The sequence below is a fragment of the Sparus aurata genome, chromosome 15 (genome assembly GCF_900880675.1).
Source record: "Sparus aurata chromosome 15, fSpaAur1.1, whole genome shotgun sequence".
Taxonomy (NCBI): Eukaryota; Metazoa; Chordata; class Actinopteri; order Spariformes; family Sparidae; genus Sparus; species Sparus aurata.
This window is the reverse complement of record NC_044201.1, coordinates 5,246,787-5,271,565: the sequence shown is the minus strand read 5'-3', so window position 1 is coordinate 5,271,565 and position 24,779 is coordinate 5,246,787. Positions and strand designations below refer to the sequence as shown.

Below are 24,779 nucleotides of genomic sequence, written 5' to 3'. Positions count from 1 at the left end.
TCCCAATAAATCCCTCTAAACCCAACACGCTGGACCTTAAAATTGATTTCACTCATCTGTCTTAAATGTTTAACAACCAACCAGGTTTGGTTTATAGTGTTTTAAGTGTATTTGGTGTTATTATTCACTCTTCAAAGAAAAAAAATCCAAGGCCCCTTCCCCTTATAGGTGTATTTCAGGGAATACTGTTGCTATTTGAGTGTCTCACAGAGTGTCACAGGATCAAATGTAGCAGAATTTTTTAATCATCCATCTTCTACACTTGAAGGAACCAGCCCACTTCTATTCTGGATTGGCTTGTTCTTCATTTACTCTTTACATTGTAACGATGACCTGGAGTATTTCTTTAGGCTTTAAGTTCATTTTCTTCCATCTGATGCATGTAAGGTCAGTGATTTCTGGCTCCGAGTGCTGCCGAAATACTGGTGACCTACACAGCAATACTGTGCCTAAATACATCATGTATAGACAGAGGACCAAAACTGCTGATTACTTTTTGCAGCCTGTGTAGATGTGGTGTAAAAAGCATTTGGTAGAAATGTAAGTTGCCCATGACAGCAGGTTTGTGTAAAACCTGCCATTTGTCCAAATCTTACATACAGCATGTTTAAAACAGTCAATGCATTGATTTTAATTAATGAGCCGGGTGTTCTTCTGCTCTTCTTCAACTCCAGGCTGATCTACAAGACTAGAAATGGCAGCTCTGAGAAATAATCTTAATTGGCTGCATTATCACACATTATGAGGAAATGCAGTGCTCTCATTTCTTGCTTAAAAGCTTGTTAACATAATGTTAACCAGATAACAACATTCAGGTTTTGATGGTTGAGCTTTCTGATGTTATTTTAGGAATTATTATTAATTATCATTAAATATTGTCTTTTTGTAAATGCATTAAATCAATTGTATAATGACTCTGTTTATGCTGGATTGGAAGAGGAGAGAGAGATAACACAGAGATACATATCAGCCTTCAGAGATTGTTGTGTGCATTTATTCAGTTCCCGATGTGCGTGTGTGTGTGTGTGTGTGTGTTGTGTGTGAGGAAGAGAAAGGTGAGGAGGCAGAAATGACATTGTTTACATCTGTTTTGTGGAGGTTTGTGCGTTCGCTGAGACACGTGTCAGTGATTGCACATATGTACAAGAATAGAGTGTCTATACATACAGTTGGGATGACTCAATACATCCAAATCTGCTTTTACACTCCTTGCATCTCCCTCCTGGGCCTGGCTTTTGAACAAAAAGACGTTTTAGATAGGAGAGAAAATAGCTGCTGTCGTATATGCTGTGCTATGTTTCTGTACAACACCATCACTGCAAATGTTCAGCTGCGACTAAAGGCCCCCTCCTGATGTTAAATGTACAGTGCAACCTGAAAGACTGTTGTTTCCATTTCAGCACTGAGTGAGAATTTTAAGAGGAAAGCAATTTCCCCCACAGAAACAGATATTTCTCACAGCTGCCACAGTTGTTGTTTAGATCTCTCCTTCACTTCATTTGTTGCTCCTCTCAGTCCATTTGTATTTCTCCCTTGCCAAGTGGTAGAGATCAGAGCTGCCAGCGACAGATAAACATGCACTGTGCTCAGTTTGAAAACTGTCCTTTAGGCAAACTCTATGCAAGCTCTCTCCTCTCATCTCTGTAAAAGCTTTTCTAACACTAAAGGAATGAAAAAGGAGGCTACGTAAAGGCAGGTGCAAGTGACTTCATTATGGTAGTAGAAACTAGAGATCTTTGATACCTTGTGTTGTCAAAGCAAAGTGATTCTGAAAGCATAAGCTTGAATGGAAAAAATAAACTTTCTGTGATTTATTTCAACAAACGTCCACTCGAGTTTCCAAAGCTACAACACTTAATTCTCGTATTTGTGTTTACAGATGGTGGCTTCAGATGGCGTCCAGCAGAGCAGCCCTGTAACTGTCAACATCCTGGTCATCGATGCCAATGACAACACACCCACATTTGCTGAGGTCTCCTACAGTGTCGAAGTCTTCACAGACATGCAGCCTGGGGAGACTGTAATACAGGTAATCAATCGCAGACGTCCCATTGCTTTTTCTTTTGCTCTCTGTCCCTGGCACTCCGCTTCACGCCTCCATTTTTGTCCCCATCACACAGAATCTCTCTCAAATATGCTCAAAGCAAATTACCACAACAATCCGGTACATTGTGTTGACAGGCAAAGCCCTGGAACAGTTCCCTTCGTCTCATCTGCAGTCATGACAGACTAGTCAGGAAGAATGTTTATCTCCTTCCTCACTGCACAGGCCAGGGAATGCTTTTCCTTAGTAGATCAGCTGCTGTCATCACTGAAGTTAATTCATTGTGGTAGATGTCAGTGATGACCATTTAGCAATGTTTCCCCTCGCAAAAAAAAGTTTTCAAAAGAGGATTTTATATGTTTTGATTATTTTTATATATTGGGATTATTTTGAAATTTCATTTGTGCATTATTTTTCAATGTTGGGTCATATGTAAAGACATGCGCTGGCACATAAACATGCACACATGGTCCTCGGAATGTAAATCCATAACCCCATTCTGCTGTATCTATTAACATTTGGAGTCCAATCATTGCATTGTTTCTTATTTTGTAGTTGGCGCATGATCTCTTCATCTTTCACTTGATCTGTCCTCTCAGCGCAGCCACTCCAAAAAAAAAAAAAAAAAAAAAGTCAGACGCTGAAAAGGTCAGGTTTAATCTGCCTTACAAACCAGCAGTTTTGCCCTCCTCGAAATGAGGCCAGGGGTCACGGAGTGTCTGGTATGACCGCTTAACCGATTTTGTATAAGCCGTTTATGAGAGCCGCAGGCCCCCGAGGATGCTGCTGCTTATTTGTTGCAACAGCTTTTACTCCAGACTTCAGTAGCATGAAAAGGGAGGTCCAGGCCACGTGGATTAAAGTTTCAAGGCCCTAAAGATAGTAAGCCAGCTACACCATAAGGGCTCATAATTACAAGCAGCGGGATGCCTTAAATGATTAGCCTGGGGGAAAGGGTGGCTGCTTTATTTAATTTGATAAAAGAGTATGCAAGAAATGAAATGTTTCTTAGTTTTTTTTTCTTCATGCTTCCCCAAAAACTGTATCCATCAGCGCAATTTCCACCACACCGCCAACTATTTTGATAATGGTTGAATCTTTTCAGTCATTTTTCAAGCAAAAAATAAAAATAATGCTGTTTTATCTTTTATGATAGTAAATGAAGAGTACTGGCCTGGTCTGAGCCTCAGAAGCATGTATTCTGTCAGCGAAAAGGAAACGCGTTCCTATCTTTATATAAAACAAAGGTAATATGTCCAATAGCTGATAAAAGGGCATCAAAATAAATCCGTTCTAGGTACAGTCACAAGCTTTACTGAGAATGGTTACTGCGTGATGCTGGCAGCTGTACACAACATCCAGAAAAGAATATATTATTTGTTTAATGTGTGTCTGTCTCTTTCTGTCTGTCCTCCCAGTTAACAGCAGCAGATGCTGATGAGGGACTGAATGGTCTGGTGACCTATGAGATACTGGCTGGTGCCCAGGGAGACTTCATCATCAGTAATCGCACTGGACGCATCACCGTGGCACCGGGTGTCACTTTAACTGTTGGACGATCTTACGCACTGACTGTCAAGGCCTCTGACAATGCCCCAGAGATCCAGAGAAGGTACCGCACAGTAGCCTTGCATGCTAGCTGTTTGATTGGAGGTTTTATCATTTTAATGAGATTGATATGATGTGCTTTTCATTACTGCTAACAGATCTGTTTCTGAGTCCGACTTTCAGTTTCATTTTTCCATTGTGTCTCTACGGGGTTGAAGGGGAGCTGCTTGTGTGATTGTGTGAAGTCTTATTTACATCAATATGCGCTCATAATGATTCACAAGTTAGCTGCTGAATGAAACAGAAAGTCTTCTCCGGATTATGAATTATCGAGAAAATAACACTTCTGAGCTGTAGAGATTCTGGTGCGAGATGTTTCTAAAATTGTCTCCTGTTTATCTTTTCATTAAAAAGCAATCAGCGGATTCTGTCCCTAATGACTGCTTGAACTAATGACAAATTGCACTGTGCATGCAATGCCATCAAGTGCATTTTTTATATGTACCGTTACAGTTGTTTTGTCACACTATGAATTGATAAATAATCAAAGCAGCCATTCACAACACCATTCTGCTTCAGACAAAGATCCCACTGAAGAGAATGGTAACCAAAGTCTGTCTCTTCTGCAGTCAAATTTCCACACAAGAGCACTTCCACGTGGCTTCATACATTGTGAATATTTTTCACTCTGCTGTGGTCGAGGTACTTCAGCACGGCTCAACAGGTTGTCACAGAGAAACTGTTGCTGTCGGTGGGCTGATGTGTGTCTTATCATTCTGCCAGGAGCTCCATCACCACAGTGTACATTGAGGTTTTGCCGCCCAACAACCAGAGCCCACCACGCTTCCCTCTCTTCACCTACAGCCTGGAAGTGAGCGAGGCTATGAGGATAGGAGCTATTCTGCTCAATCTGCAGGTGAGTCACTGGCCCCCAAATACACACACTCACACAAAGCACATGGAAATCATATGTAGAATTTAATGAGGCAATAAACTGGTGAGACTTTTAGTAAAGTATATTGTAGTTTTAGATGTTTTCCCCTACTCTCTCCCGCAGCCTTTTTTGCCCAGCTGTCATAGCTCATAACCTTCAGTTTAAAGGTACTGTATGATCTTCAAGAACCTTCTTTTCCCTCTGTCCCCCCCAGGCCACAGACAGAGAAAATGACCCGATCACATACCGCATTGTGAGTGGGGATTCCCAGCAGATCTTCAACCTCTCTGAAACGTGAGTCCGAATGCTTTCAATTTTCCAGTTCAGACAGCCACATTAAGCTACTCCTACCGAGGCCTGCTTGAATGTGAATTATGGATATATGGTCGGATGATGGATAGGGCTAGTAAATTATTGATTGACAGCATTTTGCGCGTATGTTCCCTCAGCATTTAAGATTGAATAGGGAATTTCAAACGGATTGTCTGATGTGTGCAAGGGTTTCTTCCAGGTTCTCAGGTTTATAGCGGCATTTAGGGAACTGGAGACTTTATTGGTATGACTTTCTTTATACATATGCTCTCTCCCAATTAATTTTAAACAGGAGTGGTATGATACATGTTAAACTGAAGTCCACCTACTATAACTGGCCCTGGACAACTAATTATAGTTCTGCAGGAGCACTCTTTGGAGTTATTGATGTTTATCAGCAACAAGTCAAAGCTGACCGGTTTATCAAACACTTTATTAAATGTATGAACTAACAGTAATAATATGTTAAAACACAGTGTAATTGATTGCTGTGATGACCATGAGGGAAGCCCTTCATCCAGGGTTGTTGGTGAGAAGGAATGAAAGAACAAGGGATGTGCAAAAGCAGATGCTGACTTACTGATTATTGACTATGGATGATATATTTTAGTCAATTTGCGAAATTGTGCTGTGTGCACTGGCTGTTGGTATCACCAAATTCCCAATGTACCAAGTTGAAAAACACACTTGTGAAATAACATACTGGACAAATAAAATACAAATTGTGTATTAAAGAGTGCAAACGTTTTTGAAGAATGAATTTGGGAAAATGTCAACCAACTTCCAGGTGCAGCCAATGATAAGCTAGACTGGTTTTCATGGAAATACGGAACCCAGATCCATTAGTCTTCTTTATTAATGCATTAATTAACTGGCAGCACATGACTAAATGTCTTGGATCAGAGAGCCATTGTGTTGCAATTGGCTACTATGTTCAAGACACCGCTATATTGCTTGTGAGGCAGTTAAAAGAACAAGTTCCTTCCGTATATCCTCAGAATACCATTCATATTCTGCTGTAAGCTGCTCTATAAGCTGAAATAAAACAATGACAGAAGTGAATTTTTGCCAACCCGAGGCATTTAGTTCAGCGCTACCAGAAGGTGATAAGCAGAGGGTGTTTATAACTCTATGCAGGAATGAAAAAGTTTGATTTGGTTGCTGTTATTCTCTCCTCGCCCTCTACAGCTTTGCTCCTTGTTCAGCCTCTGCTGTCTTGATAGAACACAATATTTCTGGAAATTGAAAGAATCTTACCTTACCTCTCAAAATCAAGATCAGCACTTGGAAAATGTTACTTCACTCAACCACTAGTAGGGAGCAAGAAAAAGGCATGAAATATTAAAGTGGTCTGCTTTTTACCATCCCTCAAACAAGCAGGCAAATATGGGGACAAACGACGTGTGGAGACTGAAAATGTGGGACCCTGCCAGACATGTTTCCCACTTATTGATTAAAGCCTCTTTTGTCTGCATCCTCAGTCTCCCAGCTATACAAGCTGTACTGTAGCACTCTTAATCTGCTGTATATTGTAAGAATTGTTTGCATGGTTTTGTGGTGGTAACCACTATGTATTCCAATGGCACTTTTATCGCTTAAACCTTATGTGACAGAACTCTCGCTGAAATAGATTATTACACATTATGCTTTAGTACGTTGTCTCTTTGGCTGAAATATTACAATTCCATCACAAGCTCTCCTTAACATTGCAATATAATATCTTCTAGCAGGTGCTGATATAGCACTCAATGAATCAAAGGATGATTAGTCGGTACGCTTGATGAGTGTGCAATTCACACTCTCATTCTTCAACCCTTCAAAACCCCAATATGATTCACTGAAGAGATTTTTTGCACTGCTGCATGTTCTGATGCACGTATACATATGGGGCTGGTACAGTCCAGCAATTATGAATAATGAGCTCTCCAGTCTATAACTCCCTATAAATGGGGCAGGTTCCCCCTGAGGGAGGTGGAAATGCTTCAGATTCACTCATCATTAAAGTAGTGAGCAGGATGCAGCTTTAAATCAGTGGCTCCGAGTCTTTCAGCCACCAGGAGCTACACAGAGAGCAGCATTCAGTAATGATATACTAACTGGAGGAGGCAAGAACACACGTATACATGTTAACAAATATAGTATTTATAATGAAATTCCAAGTTCTGCTTGGACAAATGTGTGACATATACAGTAACATTATTATGGTCACTGTTGATCTGGATCGAAATTATGTTTGGTCAAACAAAATAGATCTCAAGACTTTATCCCCCTGATGAGTCACTTAATATATGTTAGAGGACCAGTATATCAGCTGATATTAGCTTTTGCAGGTATATTGATGTTGCTATATGTGTTTGAAGTAATTAAGAAACATTTCATAGAGACTCCACAAGCGAGAACTGATATGGTAAAGGGGAAATTCGACACATTTCAGGTGATTGACCAATCATTTTGATGATGAATGTAGTCAATTGAAGCAATAAAGGATGCGCTGTATGTCAGCGCAAGCTAGCTGCTGCTTGCTAATCAAAGTTGAACAATGTTGCCATTAAACACATTTTGAGCATTTCTTTTTTACACACATCGTCAGCCTTAGGCCATGTTTATCAAGTAAATGTGCATACATTAGCAACAAACACACACATAAACACAGATACCAGCACTTACGGTGCTCCCAAATAAGCACAACACGATTAAGACATAAAGTGGTAGGCTCTTATTTCCCTTCAACTTCCGGGGACAGGCCACCAAAAAACCACCACTGTCCCTGGAAAATCGGGATATCTGGTCACTCTACTATATAACAACAAAGCTATCAATAGCTGAGCTAGGACTGCAATATGAAATACAAAAAGCAATGTGAACAGTTATAGTCCATCAAGTTTTCACCATTGGAAATGTAGCTAATCTACAAGTTGAGAGAACAAGTTCAGTTTTTTGGTGTCAGCAGCCCCGTGGCTACTCAGAGTTGGAGACTAGAAATCCAAGAGGTGTTCAATATGAATAGACCCAGGACAAGTATCTTAAATTATACAAGCACACATTTTTGCCATTGATTTGTTTTGAATTTCCTCTTTATCTTGTTTTAAGTGAGAGTTATCCTATCAAAGTTATTGTGTCTGAGGTAAAACATTCATGTTACTTCAAGCTAACATCCTGTACATAAAGTCAAGTTTTCTATATGGAGGTATAGAGACACGATCTGAACAGAATGGAATACCAACAGACTGTTTGACTTTGGATGGATTGCCTCTAGCCTGCGTCATTGTTGCTCTGTAACACACTGTTAGCAACATCTTGTCTGTCTGACAACATCTTTTCATTCGTGGTGGCTGGGGACGGGAGGCAGGACGCTATCACACAGAATCAGTGAACCTTTCAGACCCAGCTGCTCAAGTGTAGTTCAGCGCTCCAGCTGTAGTAAGGAATAAACTCTGCAGGTGGGCAGAGTGTCTTTAATCATTCTAATCTTTTGTCATCATCACCATCAAGATCATCATCATTAACACCGCAATTATGACAGTCATCACTGTATATCTTCATTATCACATTCGCATCAAAGCTTCCTGCACCTTTAGCTTCATTGAGCACAGAAGGCTATTTGCTACTCTCATGCATATGTATAAATAAACATGAGTGCACAGCAGTCAGTGAGGGATGGTGCTGCATTTCGATGGTGTTTTTAGAAAGCCGCGTTTGCCCTCTTGAACCACAGATCATCAGGTGTTTGGGAATTTAAACGAGTTCGCTGAAACTCGGGGCAAGTGATCAGAGAAATAGACAATGTTAATCGAGGTTTCAGTAATTCGCCTGTCAGATTTTAAGATGAGGCTCTAGGTTCTGCTTGGACTGTTTGACCAAAAGAGCCTTAAATTAGAAATGTGAAGGAGCAAGGGGACAGCGGGGAATTGCGGCAGGCATTAATCTAGCAGTGCGTTAAGATGCATTCATCTTTCTTTCCATTTGCGGTTCCGGCAGAGCCTCTCTTGAGTGTGACGCTGAAATTGTTTTGTGCATGCTGAGCGTGTGTTTGTTTGTTTGTGTGTGTGTGTGTGTGTGTGTGTGTGTGTGTGTGTGTGTGTCTTTCCTCTTGCACTCACATGTCTTATGAGCCTGTGTGTGCAAACAAAGATAATTCAGTGCTCTGCTTGGGAATGCATCCACACTTTGTGTTCAGAATGCCAGAGTGCCAAATTATACCTTGTGAACGAGCAGGAGGGCCGCTGCGTCTGCTGCAGCCATTGGAAAGAAAACATGAATCTTTCTGTCTGTAGTCCGTGTGCTTTGGGAGCAGAGAGGCGGGCTAGAGGGAGAGAAAGACAGAGTGGGAGCATTTAGATAACCACCTGCTCCTCTCCCCAAACTCATCCTCTTCTATCATCGGCCATGTTTTATAAATCTGTCTAATCTTGAAGTAAATAAACTCTGAAGTGCAGCCTTCTTCATCACCCTCTACTGCATCAGCAATAAAGTACTGTACAGCATTACCGCTGCCATGACACAGAGAAGCAAAGCCCTTTATTGTTTTTCTTTTTTAAGTGATTACCGACTTAAAGGTGCATTGTGGGAGGAAAAACATTATCAGAAGAGAAAGATCTTCATGGACTGTTTTGTTTTCTGCCTAAACAAACTAAATGAAGCAACTCTTTGTTTTCATGACTGAATAAACTGAACAAACGAAACTGGTCTTAAAGGATGACACAATTTAAAATTATTTTATTTTGGTTTTAGCTTCACCTTTCTGGCTTTATACAGTGTTCCTGGGGCCTTAATTTAGGATGTACTACCTTCAATTGATATTGCAAATATTAAATTCTAAGACTGAATCGCTTGTCCAAAAATACAAAGTGCCCCTTTAATGTTTCTACTTGTTCATGTGTTGTAGTAATATGTCTTCCCTGACCCCTCTCTCTGCAGGATTGGCCTTCTCCTGCTTGGAAAGCCTCTGGACAGAGAGACCACCGACCAGTACCGTCTGATTGTCACAGCGTCCGACGGCAACCCTGGAGGGGTGAGGCACAGCCCTCTTTTTTTTAAACCATTGGTTTGATTCCTCAGGGTTGACGACCCTTAAACATTTTAAACACATAAAGCTTAAAAAAGATCATCTCATACAAGCTCGTATTAGCTCGGAAAATTTGTCTCACTGAACCCAAGTGCTTCATTAGCCTGGAAAATCTAATAGTGCTTTTGAACTCACGTTTGAGTCAAATACCCTGTGGTTTTTGTCACATATTCATAAAATCTGCTGTAGCTCTGGGAGTCAGCAGCACCGCTTCATTGTGCCAAACCAATGTGACGGCAGAATATTAAGGGCTGGCTGCTCCAATAAGTGTAAATACTAGATGTGGTAATTATAACTATGACTTTGGCTTCCTTGGTATGAGATTTTCCCTGATTGATAAAAGCCATTAAAAAATGACGTCTAAAATCCCACTGAGATAATGTGATTGTGATTTTGGGCTATTTAAATAAAATTGATTTTAATTCATTTGTAATGCTGTGAATACAATCTTGCAGATGTTAGAGGTATTTTTGATGTGATCATCAGCACTGATGTTCAGGTCTTTCAGTCCATCTGTTCCTGAATACAGTGTGGTCCAGTAAAGCTCAGTGCTGCTTCAGACAAACTTGCAAAGGGATCTTTGCACTTGCTGGTAAAATTTGACACCTGACAGAAGTATATTTTGATTGTTGTTTCACCTGAAGCTACTTTGAGCCATCAAAGCAATTTTTCTCTTCGGAGATTGAACAGTTGTGTCGATTTCAATGGACAAAAGATCCTTACATTGCCTCCAACATCATTAAGATAACATGCTGAGTTTTTTTAAGATAAGGTAACAGTTCTTTCGGCAGAGGCTACAGGCAGCATTCACTGTGTGGTTTTTTTTTTGTTTATTTCGTGTTTAGGTTCACCAAGCTGTCTCTTTAACTTGGCCCAGAGAAGCAGCACACACTATAACTGATAGTGAATGCTGGCTGCTCCATCTCCCACCGAGAGCTGATAATCATATAAACCGTGTTAATTTGATTAGACTTCACCTCAGCTGGCTCAGTTTTTGCAGCTGTCTCTATTCCAGACAGAGGTGAAATGTGCTTTCCTTTTTCAGATGCTGTGTGTGATAGGTAATGAACATTAGCTGATGAGCTGTCACAGGAGTGATGTTGATTGCCCCCTCTCACCTGCACATGCATAAACACTCTGATCTACAGCTCCCTTTCAGCTGTTGGCAGCCCGCATGTGTTGGTCAAGTGGAGCTGTGTAAGAGGCGTATGTCACTGCTGTCGTGTCCCAGTATCTGTGAGTGTGCCAGACCTGTAGGAGAGTAAATGTGGAACAGAGTGTAACACTTTGAGTTGGAGGGTCAGAGGAGATGAACAGTGACAGGACCAGACAGAAAAGTGCAAATGAGTAAAGGAAGTGTATGATGGAGCTTTACCTCACAGAATAAGGTAACCAAAAGCTGTGTGTCTGTCTCTGTGTGCAAAAAAGTCTTAAACAGAGATAGAATTACAAGCTGACTGTGAGCTTAATGTCACAGCTCGGATGAAATTCTGTCACAATAGTGAGGAAGACGAATCAGAGAGGGAGATGTAAAGAGCTGAGGAGGGTGGAGGTGAGGAACTCATTCAGCGGGACTGGAAAGAAGGCTTGAGACAGGGAAAATGAGCACATGGGGAAGGGATGGTAAAGGAGAACGCAAGAGAGAAATAGAGGGGGGACGCCAGGGATTTCGATGTGTAATTAGCACAGAACTTTGGTAACCATGGGAAACTGACACAAGGAGTGAAGTAAGCCATAATCCCCCAAGTGCTACTCCTCTTTGAGTATAGTCAAATATGCCCACCCACACAAACTTTCTTCCGTAATACTTGTTGAATTTGAACTCTTACATCTAGTAGAGCACAAAAAACAAATTGTGCTAATCCTTGTGACCACTTCAAAATGTGTATTCTCAGCAGCGCAAGCTGTAATCACACAGCCAAGCAGACTCCAATTCCCCAAAAACTTACCCAGGGATGCTGGATAAAGCGGTTCATCTTGCCCTTGGAGGTGGGAGGACATGACTCCTAACAGCATGATTATATCATATCTTCAGTACAGCCTGTGGTCAGGGCCGTCACTTGAAAGTCAAACCCCCATCAGCCACCTCCGGATATTTCAGACTGTGAGGACAGAAGGCGAGACATCACACAGCTCCATCCATTTCATGTTAAATAAATAATAGCAGATCATTAATCACACTCATGGCCATAGAGGTGGGATTTCTTGGCTTTGATAAGAACACCCATGCAAGGATGGAGACAGTAATTAGCTTCAGGTCTTCTGTGAAATGAGAAATAAGTAGATCCCAATCACTGCACTTAAACTGAACTGTGTCCTCTTAGTTTTAGTCGCAAAAGAGGCATGTAGTGTGACGGCTTTCATCATGTCAGTCCGTACATGAATGGACTGATTATGTACGTCTCAGAAGCTCGAACAAAGGAAACAACAATGGTGAACCAATCCCCAATAGACTCTGAGATGAAGGTGACACTAACTAGGCCATTTCCTTCGTGGCATGTGCTGCCGAATGTCTCATCTGCCAGGGCAACTTCAAACAGTAGTCTACTGGGAAGTATTTTTTCTTGCAGGGGCCAACTCCTCCCACAAACCGCCCATCCTTCCTCCCCCAAAGGAGACCATTTACACTAAAGTTTGCATACAGCTTCGTCCTAGCCCACTGAGAGATCATAGATTTTGTGTATTCAGCCATTTTTTTGTGTTGATTTATAGGAGTGCTGTAGCTGTGTGTACTGTGTCATTGTTTGAAGGTTAACGGCAATGGTACCCAATGGCCCCGCAAATGAGGGAGCGCCTCAAATGATCTATGCTTTGCCCAAAGAGCCCTTAGATCAAATAGACCCACAAGATAGAAAAGAAAATACTATATATGTGTGTATATATATATATATATATATATATATATATATATATACATATATATATATACAAATGAGGGAGCGCCTCAAATGATCTATGCTTTGCCCAAAGAGCCCTTACATCAAATAGATAGAAAAGAAAATACTATATATGTGTATATTTATATGTATATGTATATATATATGTATATATGTGTATATATATATATGTATATATATATATATGTATATATATATACATAGTATTTTCTTTTCTATCTTGTGGGTCTATTTGATATATATATGTGTATATATATATATATATATATATATATATATATATATATATATATATATATATATATAGTATTTTCTTTTCTATCTTGTGGGTCTATTTGATATATATACATGTATATATACACATGTATATATATATTCAATTTTCTGGGATTGTGGCATTCATGTTGTCTGTAATCATTATTATTCTATGTTTTAACATAGAGTTTTAAGAGTGGCGGCTCTGTAAAGTTGTACTTTACAGGATAAGTATTGGAAAAATGTAAAAGTTTTCACCCAGATCCATCTGCTACTTACGCACCACACACAGCACCATGGATTTATCAATAGCGCTACTGATGTTTCAGAGCCATGGTTAATGGCAGAGTTTGACTTACAAAAAACTCAGTCAGATAAAGAATCAATGAGTCAGGCAGACTAGACTAACATATTCAATGAAACAACCCCTCTGCCCCTACTAGAGGCGTTGATAATTTATCATTAATTGATTAATCGCTGTTTAGAATTCAAAGCAACATTTTCCCTGAAAATAACAGCTTCAAAACTATTTTGATGGTACAGTATCTTGTAGCAGGGTTAATGGTGTCTCCACATCAGCCACTCCACCCCTCTGTCACTTATGTCAGCTCTGTGTCAGTTAGATACAAGTTTATTACACATAACATTGTTATGACATAATGATATGTGTTTGTAATTACCACCTACATTACATCTGACAAATTGTTTCAGACCTGTGATTTAACTAATTATTGGAGATGGGCAAAAAAGTTATTGTTACAAAGTACAAATACTTACTTATCTTGTATACTGTATTATAATGAAAATAACAATAAAAAAGATATTGGTATGAGAAAATTGATTTAATTTAAATACAGGTAATTCGTAACAAGCACAAAAAAATTACAAAAAGACATTCTATACAAAAGGATACTTTCACATTTTAATCATTAAGGTGCCTAAATATGGGTTGGATTTTGTTTGTTTGCTTAGGAATTAAAATAAGGTCATTATTTTGTATTATTCAATTTATCATTCCAGTACATTGGTCTTTACTGTATCTGTTTTCTTAAAGGGGCAATATTTAAGAATTTAGGTGAAAATGTTGGGAAAATTAAGTAAGATTAACAACCAAATGTGAATTATTGGCACTTTTCAAATTATGATGTCTATGTTTGGTGCTGAAAAGATATCTGTTGAAGCTAGCATGCTAACCAGCAAGCTTTTAACCTATTTTAGTTTAAAGTTCATGTGCTAGCATCGTAGTGTAAGCACTAACTCCCCTGGCTACTGATTTCCCAGTCAGAATTGCTGGCTGCACAACTAACTGAGCTAAATAGCTAAGGGCAACTACAGTTAGCAGCAGTCTGCTTTAACTCTGGTGGTATGATGTCCACATTTTTTTCTTTTTTCTCAGTATGAATATGACAGGTGGTATGGCAGATAAACAAGCTGGATGCATTGGTCATTTTGCTACCAAAAGTTGTGGCATCTCCCCTCATTCTCTGTCAATTTGTCACCTGTGGATGACAGTGCTAATTGAAGTCAGGGGATCGCCAAAGTTGTAAAAATTCATCCTCTTGGAACTGTGAACATCTGTGCATTTGCACTGCATACATTAGCAATCCATCCAATAGTTGTCTCCAAAGTTCAGTCTGGAACTAAGTGTAGGACTGACCGGTGTGTCCTTCCTAGAGCCGTGCTGCTAGTGTGGTTAAATATTGACACATTATTTTATAAGCCTTCTGTTTATAGCCTGTGGCTGCTCTTACTCCCATGAGGGGCTAAACAAAAGCTTCATCATCTGCAGATTAGTGTGTTGTTGTGATGTTGGCTGGCAAAATCTCTTGCCAAGTTTACACAGTGTTTGCAGTGTTCTAGTATACTTATTGTTATTATTGTAGGACTGAGTACTGACACTGTAGGTATCGGTTAACTATGCATAAACCATGCATGTTAACCTGTCAGCAGTATTAGATATTGACAAGAAACAGTTTTCAGATCTTTTCCCTCTCTCCATAACACATAAAAATATTACAGTAGTTTGACCAAACATTTAGGATACAGCCATTGTGCCGACAGATTCTACTTTTTATATAATGGGATGATTTGTTTTTTTATAACCCCAAACTAGGAATTATGTATGAGTCTAATCGTGCATGCTGCTGACTTTGCTGCAGCATATTAAAGCAGAAGTCAACCGCCTCATGCAAAATTAACTGTGGCTTAACACCTCTGTTAACAGATTTCCCGGGCAAAACCCAGCTTTGCTCAGTCTGTAATGCCTCCTAACTTCCTTATTTAAGTAATCATACATTTGCGTTAAATTTACCTGGACGATTTGCTGCTTATCAACACCACAGTCTGTGTGGTGTTCTGTGAAATTTACAGATGTTGTCTTCAAATGCCAGTTCTTTCCTGGACAGGACATTTTTAAAAGTGTTAACAGGCATGTGTCCTTTTTCTTTTGTTCCCTATTAATATTGTTAACTCATGCATGACTACTGTTCTACATTTGTCTTTTTAAGTCAGTTATAAAAGAAAACGGTGTATCTTTTATGCATTGTGATATCCTCACTCATTGATAGATAGCTGCCAATCTAGGCTGTTTCTCTACATGACCGTGTTATCTTTACAGATTTTAAAACTGTCTTACAATCAATTTTTGTTTGTTTGGTCAACCTATTTTCATAAATTCTCACCAGCTTTTAGCCAAATTACATAATCCAAATGTATAATTATGTTTCAGTGTTTTATTTTTGAAACGTGAATACTTAAACGTGAATACTTATTTTTAAGTGGTCTTTGTTCTTCCAGACATCCACTACCACTGTGAACATTGTCGTCACTGATGTCAATGATAACGACCCTCAGTTTGACTTCACCACACCCACTAATTTCACTGTCCAAGAAGAAGAGGCCAACTTGTTTGTAGGACAAGTCGTGGTAAGTGTGATGTTTCTGTCGTTCTTTTGAAATTAGTCATCCTAATATCCCTTGTTTTACAATAGATCACATTTGTTCTTTCCATTATTGAATGAACTTAGTGTCCCTTAGTTCTCATTTTTGCTGCCTATTGAAAAATGACCTTGCATTTTCCAACACAGTTGCATGTTGTTGGACAGATTTGTCCATCAGCGCTGGACTCCCATTGACTGGCTTTGTTTGGCACCACTGCGCAGCCAGATTTTTCAAATTACTGTAGATTAATTGACCTGATGTTTGTCAATGGATTAATCATGGAATAATGAAAGCGGACAAAGATGGCAGATGAGGCAATGAAATCCAGGAGTCTTTTCTTTTTTTTATATTGCTTCCATTTTCCTTTCAAATATACTTGCCCTTTTTAAGTATGATTGCTCCCTCAAATCCCCATTTCCTCCAAGCTCAATGTTTTGAAATATGGGTTTGAAACTTAGAACAGAACTCCATCAGAACTACTGGCAGCTACGTCATGGTTTAGATGTGACGACCAGCAAGAAAAGCCTGAAGAAGATCATTCATTTCAAAACAACTATGGTAGCTCCTCAAGAAGTTAGCATAGATGCTGCTAGCATCAGTTACATCCGAACTGGGGAGTTTATTTCATTGAAAGAATGACAAAAATCATCACTGAAGGCTTTGATTGATGTAAAAGAGGTGGGGAATTTTGATAGATAGTGATAGACAGTTCTTAATCCTCTTTCAAGTATTTTTTGAAAGTGCCTTCCCTTTTGAAAATATATTATAGCAGCTCATTTCCAGATGTTTCAAAACTGTGAACAAGGAGAAATGTGGGGGTTTACAGAGGGTTTTGGGCAATATAACTATATGTGAGGTCAAACTGTGTCTTTATATTATCAAGAGTTTGGTCTGAGTTTGTAAGTTGTCTCAGCCACCGCTTTCTGATGCAGGTTCACAAATCTGCGAAGTAAAATGGAATAATTATGGTTCGTAGTGAGATAATGGTGAAATAACTTCCATAATAAATGAATGTAATTAGTTTGATGATGAGTTATCCAATCTAATGAACACGTGCAGTAGATTGGGTATTTCTTGTGTTAATGAGTTGCACTGTTGTGCGGTTTGACAGATCAATATGTCCTGGGCAAGATATACCTCTACATATTGGTTAGTAGATTCACAATACTCTCTCTGCCTTTATGTAAGTGAACTATCTGCATCTCCACTTGGAGACACAAGTGTTTGTGGCTTTAAACCTTTTAGATATTATAAACGTAATAAATATCTTTTTTTGTGATAACTCCAGTAAATCAGCAAGCACACTGTGATAAGAGTGTTTGTTTCAGTGCCGTTTCATTTCCTTGTCATGTACTTTATAATTGCTATTGCAGACAAAAATATTACAATGGGTAAACATGCACTCTTATCAGTCACATTTGTCACCTCTCAGAATATATAGTTTTAACATTAGGAATCCCATTACGTTTTCAAGGGGTAATAAAAAGGACCACCAGAAGATGTTGCGTTTATGAACTGTGAAATAAGACAAAAGGGCATCTAAAGGGAGCTTTGTGTTTGCATGAGGCAGTCTCACCCCCAAGTGTTTTCTCACAAATGCAGAAAGAAGCTAGATTGGGGCTTAGCCCATCCCACCATCTCTCTCTCTCTCTCTCTCTCTCTCTCTCTCTCTCTCTCTGGCTCCTTGCCAACTTGAGCTGAGGCTCGCCTTTCTGCCTGACAGAAAAGTACATCAGCTCTATACAATCCTGCTCTCCGTGCACATGCACATAGGGAGACTACCGCTAAGCATGTTGTAGCTGATCAAGAAGGGATGGAGGCCTTTTTTTTGTCTTTTTGCAACAAAGCACTGTTTTATAAAATCTTGGGGTAAGATTTCCAAAATGCAGGTCAATATTGTCAGCGAGGGATGTAGCGGTATATCAGTTTCACAATAAACCATGTAAATGACATTCAGTAGTTTCTCTTATCTTCATCATTGAAGATAGACATGTTAATGTTATTTCAAGTTTCATGTCTTCCATGACATTATTTTTTTGTGAATGTGTAATGAAATGTTTGTTTTAATTCCTAACTGATAACAAATGATTTTCTAGTACCCTATGCTACGATATTTTCTGTGACACGAATCTCATATCATTACGACCCTATTGCAGACCTAGTGATAATCCACTAGACATGAACTCAACAACAGTCATTTTCACTGTATGTCACATTCGAAATGTTGTTGGTTTCTGACTGGAGTCCCCCTTATTCAGCTGACTTCATAATGCTCCATTTAAAGTAAATTCTGCAAGATGGTAAGAATCCTCACAATAGCTAGACATAAGACAATAAGGTTTACAGTGTCAAAGCTCAAATCAAGTATACAAGTGGATGTGATTTCAGAAACAGAGGGGAAAAACGTGGGTTAAACATTAGGGGAACAATGAGAGCTGTGAATGCAGCACTGGACCTCTGCTGAGCGACCCTCTGCTTTTGCACTACATGATTTCCTTCAGCCTAGCTCGCACCTGTAACTGTGCTCGTAACTAGCTTCATACAGTACACCATGAACAATGCAGGAAGACACCACAGTAACGCTGCATGAGCAGGGTCATTTCATTTCTCTTCTGTGGCAGCAGACAGTGCACAGCCTTTCAGTTACTATAATGCTGAAACATGAGCTGACTAAAGCAACCTAACTACCCCGAATATTATGCACTGTTCATAAAACCTTCATCCCTCGCTGGGTGGACTGTTGCTGTGTTCTGTCATCGAGTCTTTCCGAGAAACAGAAAACATTTAACTGCATTATGAATGGTTCTAAACAACTGAGCACAAAATGCCTAGTATTACATCATTACATTGGCTTCCAAGAAGTCTTAAATAAGATATTAAAAAAGATAAGTGCTGCTTTTATTTGAATCACAAATGTTTATGCCCCAAATGCATATCTGACATGCTGATGACACCCATTATGTGTCATCTGGCAGTGCTATGAGTCAGAGATGTATACGCTGTGATGCTTTCTTGAGCTTAAAAACAACATACAGATCAAATTCCTCTTAATGGTATTAAACTCTCCACAACTTTGGCTACTTAAATCAAAATCAAAACTTTTATTTTTCTCTGCTTTTATGAGATTGCTTTATTGAAGCAGTTAGCCATCTATAACTGCGCAAATCCTTTTGTCTAGAATTACGTTTATCTCGATTTCATTTTGTTCGATTTTGATTTGATTTGATTTTCATTGTCATTTGAAATTGTTTTGATGGATTTTTATGCCTGCCGTAAAGCACTTAGCCCTTGAAATGTGCAATATAAAAGTACATCTCCCTAAAACACAGACATTTAAATGTTTGTGACATTGTGGAAGATAAGCAAAGTTATCACATGCAAGTGTAAATACAGTCAGACACTCACACACATGAAACCAGCCACAGTAATGTTTAATTACAACCCAATATTTCTGTGTCATTCTGCAGCCTGTTTTCTAGTCCTGTACAGCTTCTTTCTGCTTTGTTTTCTTCGCTTTATCCTTCCATGGTGGAGAGATGTTTTCTGCATTCTTCATGCTAGGAATACATGCTCCATTTAAGAGATCATGCTCATTGCACTGTTGTTAGGGGAAACCATGCCCCTTAAGGTGGAACCTCAAAGTAAGAAAACACTTAGGCTGTTACATAAATAACATCATTGTTAAGTGTAGGTATAATAGGTTTTCTGGAGATAGACTACCCAGAATCTGTTCTTGGCTATTGGAATTTAGATTTTAAGTGCCAATAACTGTATGAAATAAAGAAAGTCTAATACCCCTTTTTCACATTTTCATTTCATCAAGAAGGATAGAATTTATAAATGAAGAGACAGAAACGTTAGGTCTTATTTGTTTTTATCAGATTCTACAGTCGACTGTTGCAGTTCATTAACTAGTAATAGAGTTCATCTAGGGTGAAAACAAAAGGACTGACATGCTGCTGCTCAGATCCGTCAAGTTCATACACTGGGGGGGAACTCACCTGAAATTGACATCCGTCTAAAGAGAAAATAAGAACATCAAAAAATTGTGGAGCCAGGGGACCGTCACTTAACGTACACCCCCAAGTATTTCTCAGTGTTTCATCACCCGCCCTGATAGGCTGACAAATGTTCCGTAACTGTGATGTGGATTTTCTGTCAGAGATTAGTGTGCAAGCGCATTACGAGTTGGTTTTGTTGAGCAAATGAACCTTTCAGAGCTGTCACATCATACTGTCACACAACACTCTAAATCAATGTTCAATGACAGATGAGGGAATGGATGAGATAAAGACAGCTTGATATGAGATGTGTTTTGTGTTTACTCAATAATTTCACATTTAAGTGATGTGTTACTATAGGATCAGTTCATCTTTTTTCTGTAGCACCATGAATTTACCTGCAGCGGGGTAATAGTGCAGCTTAGCACAAGGCTTCAGGCAATTGCCAGCGGTGAAGATGACAGCAGTGCAAATGCGTAATGCCAATAAGTAGCTTAATGCGAGCCCTGATGCATTTTGGATTATCTTTACAGTAATTGGAACTGGTTCACACCTGTTCTTATTTTACACTCACTTACATAGGCATAAGACGATTTACTAGGTTATCACATTTGACAACATTGCAGGTTGTGCTAATATAATAATTTCTTCTGTGACTGACAAATCTGACACCATACGAGCCCATTTTGTTTGCTCACAGCAGGGGGCCAGAATCAGAACATGCAGATGACCGGGGGATGAATCGATAAGCGTCCCCGTCAGACTCATCATCTACAATTGTTGCTAACTGGGGAGGCAGTTGAACACAATGCTGTTCATGTTTTTTTCCCAAGCATATTCCATGATAAAGTGAGTTTGCTCCTGCACCCAAGTGAGGACATTTGCTTTTCACGGCATTGACAGCAATGTGAAAAATCTTTTACTGGCAATTCAAAAAGCGAATAAACACTCAACCGAGGCAGGCGGCACAAAAAGGAGACACATATCTCAGGTGCTATTTGTTAGAGGTCTGCGTGGATTTGTACTTTTATGACAGCAGCCACCTGCTCAAGCTGCTTTTTGCGCTGCGGCCACCTGCAGGATGTTTCATTGCTCCCTCCATTGATGTTCGGAGCCCGTCCACCATGCTAAGAATTGGACCTCAGCAGTCTGTGCCAGTTGTCATCAAAAGAGACCTGAAAAACTCATTCAAACTAATGATTTGGGGCTTTACTGTCGCCACCAGGGACAGGCTTTACAACATGACCACTCATGTTTATCATGTCTGCCAACATCTGCTGCAGGTCATGAGGGAACCATGGATAAGTCTGCCCTAGAGCCTGACTGATATATCGGTTGGCAGACATTATCGGCCATTTTTGCCTTAAAGACATCGGTATCAGCTTCGATGTCGCCTGATACAAAGGACCTTTTTTGTTTTTATAATGCAGACAAAGATGCATTGAATACGTTCAAATCATTATATTTACAGTGGATTTTACTGTTTCAGGGCACTGATTAAGACTGGGTATAGACCTTTAATACTATGTTGCACCCACCAAATAGCGTTGAAAAATGTCAGGAGTTAACCTCATCAGCATTAGGCAGCCAGTAAACATGTGGCATGTTTATTTTGCCAGGACGTTATAGTGCTGTTGATTGGCTGTCTCAAGGCGTGCAGGAAAAACACTAGGTTCGTAGACAGTGCTCACCTAGTGTATGTGTAAACTATTCTTTTATTAAAATGGATTTCATAAATTTGGTATTGACAAAACATAATTCAAAATGTGGTATGGAAGTCGAGGTATCAGTACTGGTATCTAATTTGTTAGTGGTACTCAGCCTTAACACCGATGTCATTTCAGTATGATAACCAAATCTAAGTCATTCTTGCGAAACAAATCAGCCGATATGTAAGTAATGGACTTATTAAATTCCTAATGTCAGTATCTGCAGCATTCACAGAAATGAAGCATCTGTCAGGCCCTTCACAGATCTCAAGTACATATACAGAAATATGCTAATTTGTTATTTGATGTTGTTGGCTGTGAATGGGACTGCACCTCACACAAGGCAAAGAGTAGTGAGAATGTTTGTTATGGAATCACTGCAGAGAAGTTCTGATCCGTACACACACATTGACATGATGTGCTTTCGTCTGTTTCGCTAAGGCTTAATGCTGAGGTCCAATTCTTAGCCTTGGCTTTGAATATTTGTCAGGCACTGTAGAACAAATTGGGGGCAGCTTTTAACAACTAAATGTGTGTGTGTATCCTCCCCCCTCCTCCGCATTTCCTTATAGAGCCCCTTTTCCCCTCTTTGTGCTGCCTTTTTTATATTTTTATTGAGGTTGAGAAATTATTGACAGATGAACAGACAGATGAAATGTGTCCTTCTGTCTCTTTTTTCTCTCCCAACTTTCTTCTCTCTGCCTCTCTCTCTCAATTTTAACAAAAGAATATCACCACACAGGAGACTGTTGGACTATGAACACACATTCACACATGTACAAAGGGATGATATGACCTGTCGTATCAATGCAGGTATTAAAATGTGCAGAGCGGCAAACTTATTTTAGCTCTGTGGGATCATTCCTGCATCACAGAATGGTACCAATTTCCTCTCCTAAACTTTAACCGTTTTTTTTTCTCCGTTTTTATTTAAAGAATCACACGTTCGCTATTAAAAGGTGATAGAATATTCAATAATTTGCATGAAAAAGAGTTGCTGGCTTTTTAACTCACATATAATTACTTACGAGTCTTTGACGGAGGCTCTAATCTCAATATGAAGAACAGGAATCTCAAACACATGAGCGTCATTGTAGCTCTGCTGCAGTGCTTTTGTACCTGGAGCCTCTTTAAATATGTGAGGCGTTCAGAATGTAGCCAGGCTTTAATGGATCATGTAATGGTCACATCAAACTCACAACAGCTGCTGTTTGCCTGAAGGAAAATACCTCTGCATTTCAGGTCTAACATCTGTGAGTCGGTGAATATTTATCTCTCTCTGCTGTTATTGACATATGTAAATGAATGCTAAGTGGTTCCCATGGGTTGTCGGTTTACTTCAGCAGCACCAGGAGTGAGAGGGCGTTAGTTGTTGACGTTATATTGACTTTTCATTTAGCAGGCCCACCGACTGAGTTTTATTTTCTCAGCATTCAACATCTCTCCACCCAGTGTGAAATAATGACATTTGTTGCATGAGCCACTTATTATGCTTCCATCTTTTTACCTTGGCACAGATCACTACGCAAACAAGTGCAGATATGGTGTTGCAATGAATTATTTTCATGGTAGTTGCCTTAGGAGCTAAGCAGCATTAAATGGTGATTGTTTTGAATCCTATATCAGCAGAAAAAGTGTCAAGTATCTGATCGTCCAAACGAAACACTCGGGGGGGGGGGGAGTTAATGAAGATGGGCGGGCTGCCCAGATATTAATGCACATGAAAGAAAGAGAAAGAAAGATTGTATTTATATTCCCATAATGGAGATTATTTTCTATCTCCACAGGCCACAGATCCAGATGCAGGAGTGAACGGCCAGGTCCGCTACCGGATTGTAAATCATCCTGACTTGTTTATAATCAGTGCTAACGGCAGCATCTATACAAGAGTGCCTCTTGACCGTGAGCTAAGGAACCAATATGACCTGGTGGTAGAGGCATCAGATGGGGCAGTGGATCCACGACGGACCATGTTGACCCTCTCAGTCCAGGTGACGGATATCGATGACAACAGCCCAGTCTTCTCCCAGGAAACGTACTTGGTGAACGTACCTGAAAACAGCCCCGTGGGAACTTTGGTCCTAAAGCTAAGCGTAAGCACTTCTATGCATGTGTTTATTGGTTGTTAACTCCCTCTCTCCATCCCTTTACGTGTCCTGTCTCCCTTTATATAACGCAGCAGGGGTACTTGACACAATGTTGCAGCAGCAGGCTTTTAGCATCTTTTAACTTCAAGTGCAGGCAATTTAGTGTTTTTAGTGTCAAATGCTTCCAGACGGAAACATTTATACAGACAGAAACATACACGGTGTTTTTTCACATGACAGCTCTTACAGAATGATACTTAACGCTAGATGTTTGAAGTTTTAATCGGGCTGTAGTGGTCATGACAAACATTAATGCAATGAAAAACTTTTTAACTTGATGGAATCTGTCTTTGGGTAGATTCAATACCGTCACACATCCACGCATGTGTCTGCGCTGAAGTTAAGTATAAGGAAACCACTTAGGGCAAACCCCAGAATGGAGGGGCGAGTTATTGCTGGCATATTGTGAGTGACAGTTCCCACAGAGGGGGAAAGCAAGTGGAGAAAATGAGAAGCAGGAAGGTGAGGGGCTGAGGGTGAGGGCTGTGAGTGACAATGGCACTGTGACACCATTAATCTCCCAGACAACGTCAGCTCGACCCTAAACGAGGTGACTGGCAGAACACCAGAAAAAATCACCAGCAAGGGCAAAAGATGAGTGACATAGACTGTGAAAATTAACTGACTGAGTGGGGTGACTGGAAACTGTGGAGGTCCTTCTGCTAACATCTGGCTTTTGTCTTAAATGTAAATGGCTACAATCTGCATCTGATCATCTGTCATGGAAACAATACACCTAGGTGGACACATTTATTTTCACCCCTTTTCATGTGTGATGTTCATTGACCTAATGTCAATTTAACTGGCCGATTATAGCCTATCTGAGAACAATTGTTGTTGGCCAAAAGTTGGTCTTTAGACGTCAATGTTAACACTTTTATTTTTCCTAATAAAATTCCCCCTGCAACCAATAGCAGAGGCATTGGT

At 39.8% G+C, this 24,779-nt stretch overlaps 1 protein-coding gene across 10 annotated transcripts in view; it reads left to right on the top strand.

Annotated features, from left to right (window-relative positions):
- The window catches only part of pcdh15a (protocadherin-related 15a), a 261,181-nt gene that overhangs the window by 160,332 nt on the left and 76,070 nt on the right, over positions 1–24,779 (top strand). For all 10 annotated transcript variants that reach the window (XM_030442377.1, XM_030442376.1, XM_030442374.1 and 7 more), the window contains 7 exons: positions 1,880–2,029; positions 3,463–3,656; positions 4,376–4,508; positions 4,741–4,820; positions 9,756–9,849; positions 15,852–15,980; positions 23,493–23,798. In XM_030442377.1, coding sequence (XP_030298237.1) covers positions 1,880–2,029; positions 3,463–3,656; positions 4,376–4,508; positions 4,741–4,820; positions 9,756–9,849; positions 15,852–15,980; positions 23,493–23,798 — 1,086 coding nt within the window. The remainder of the gene's footprint in view (positions 1–1,879; positions 2,030–3,462; positions 3,657–4,375; positions 4,509–4,740; positions 4,821–9,755; positions 9,850–15,851; positions 15,981–23,492; positions 23,799–24,779) is intronic.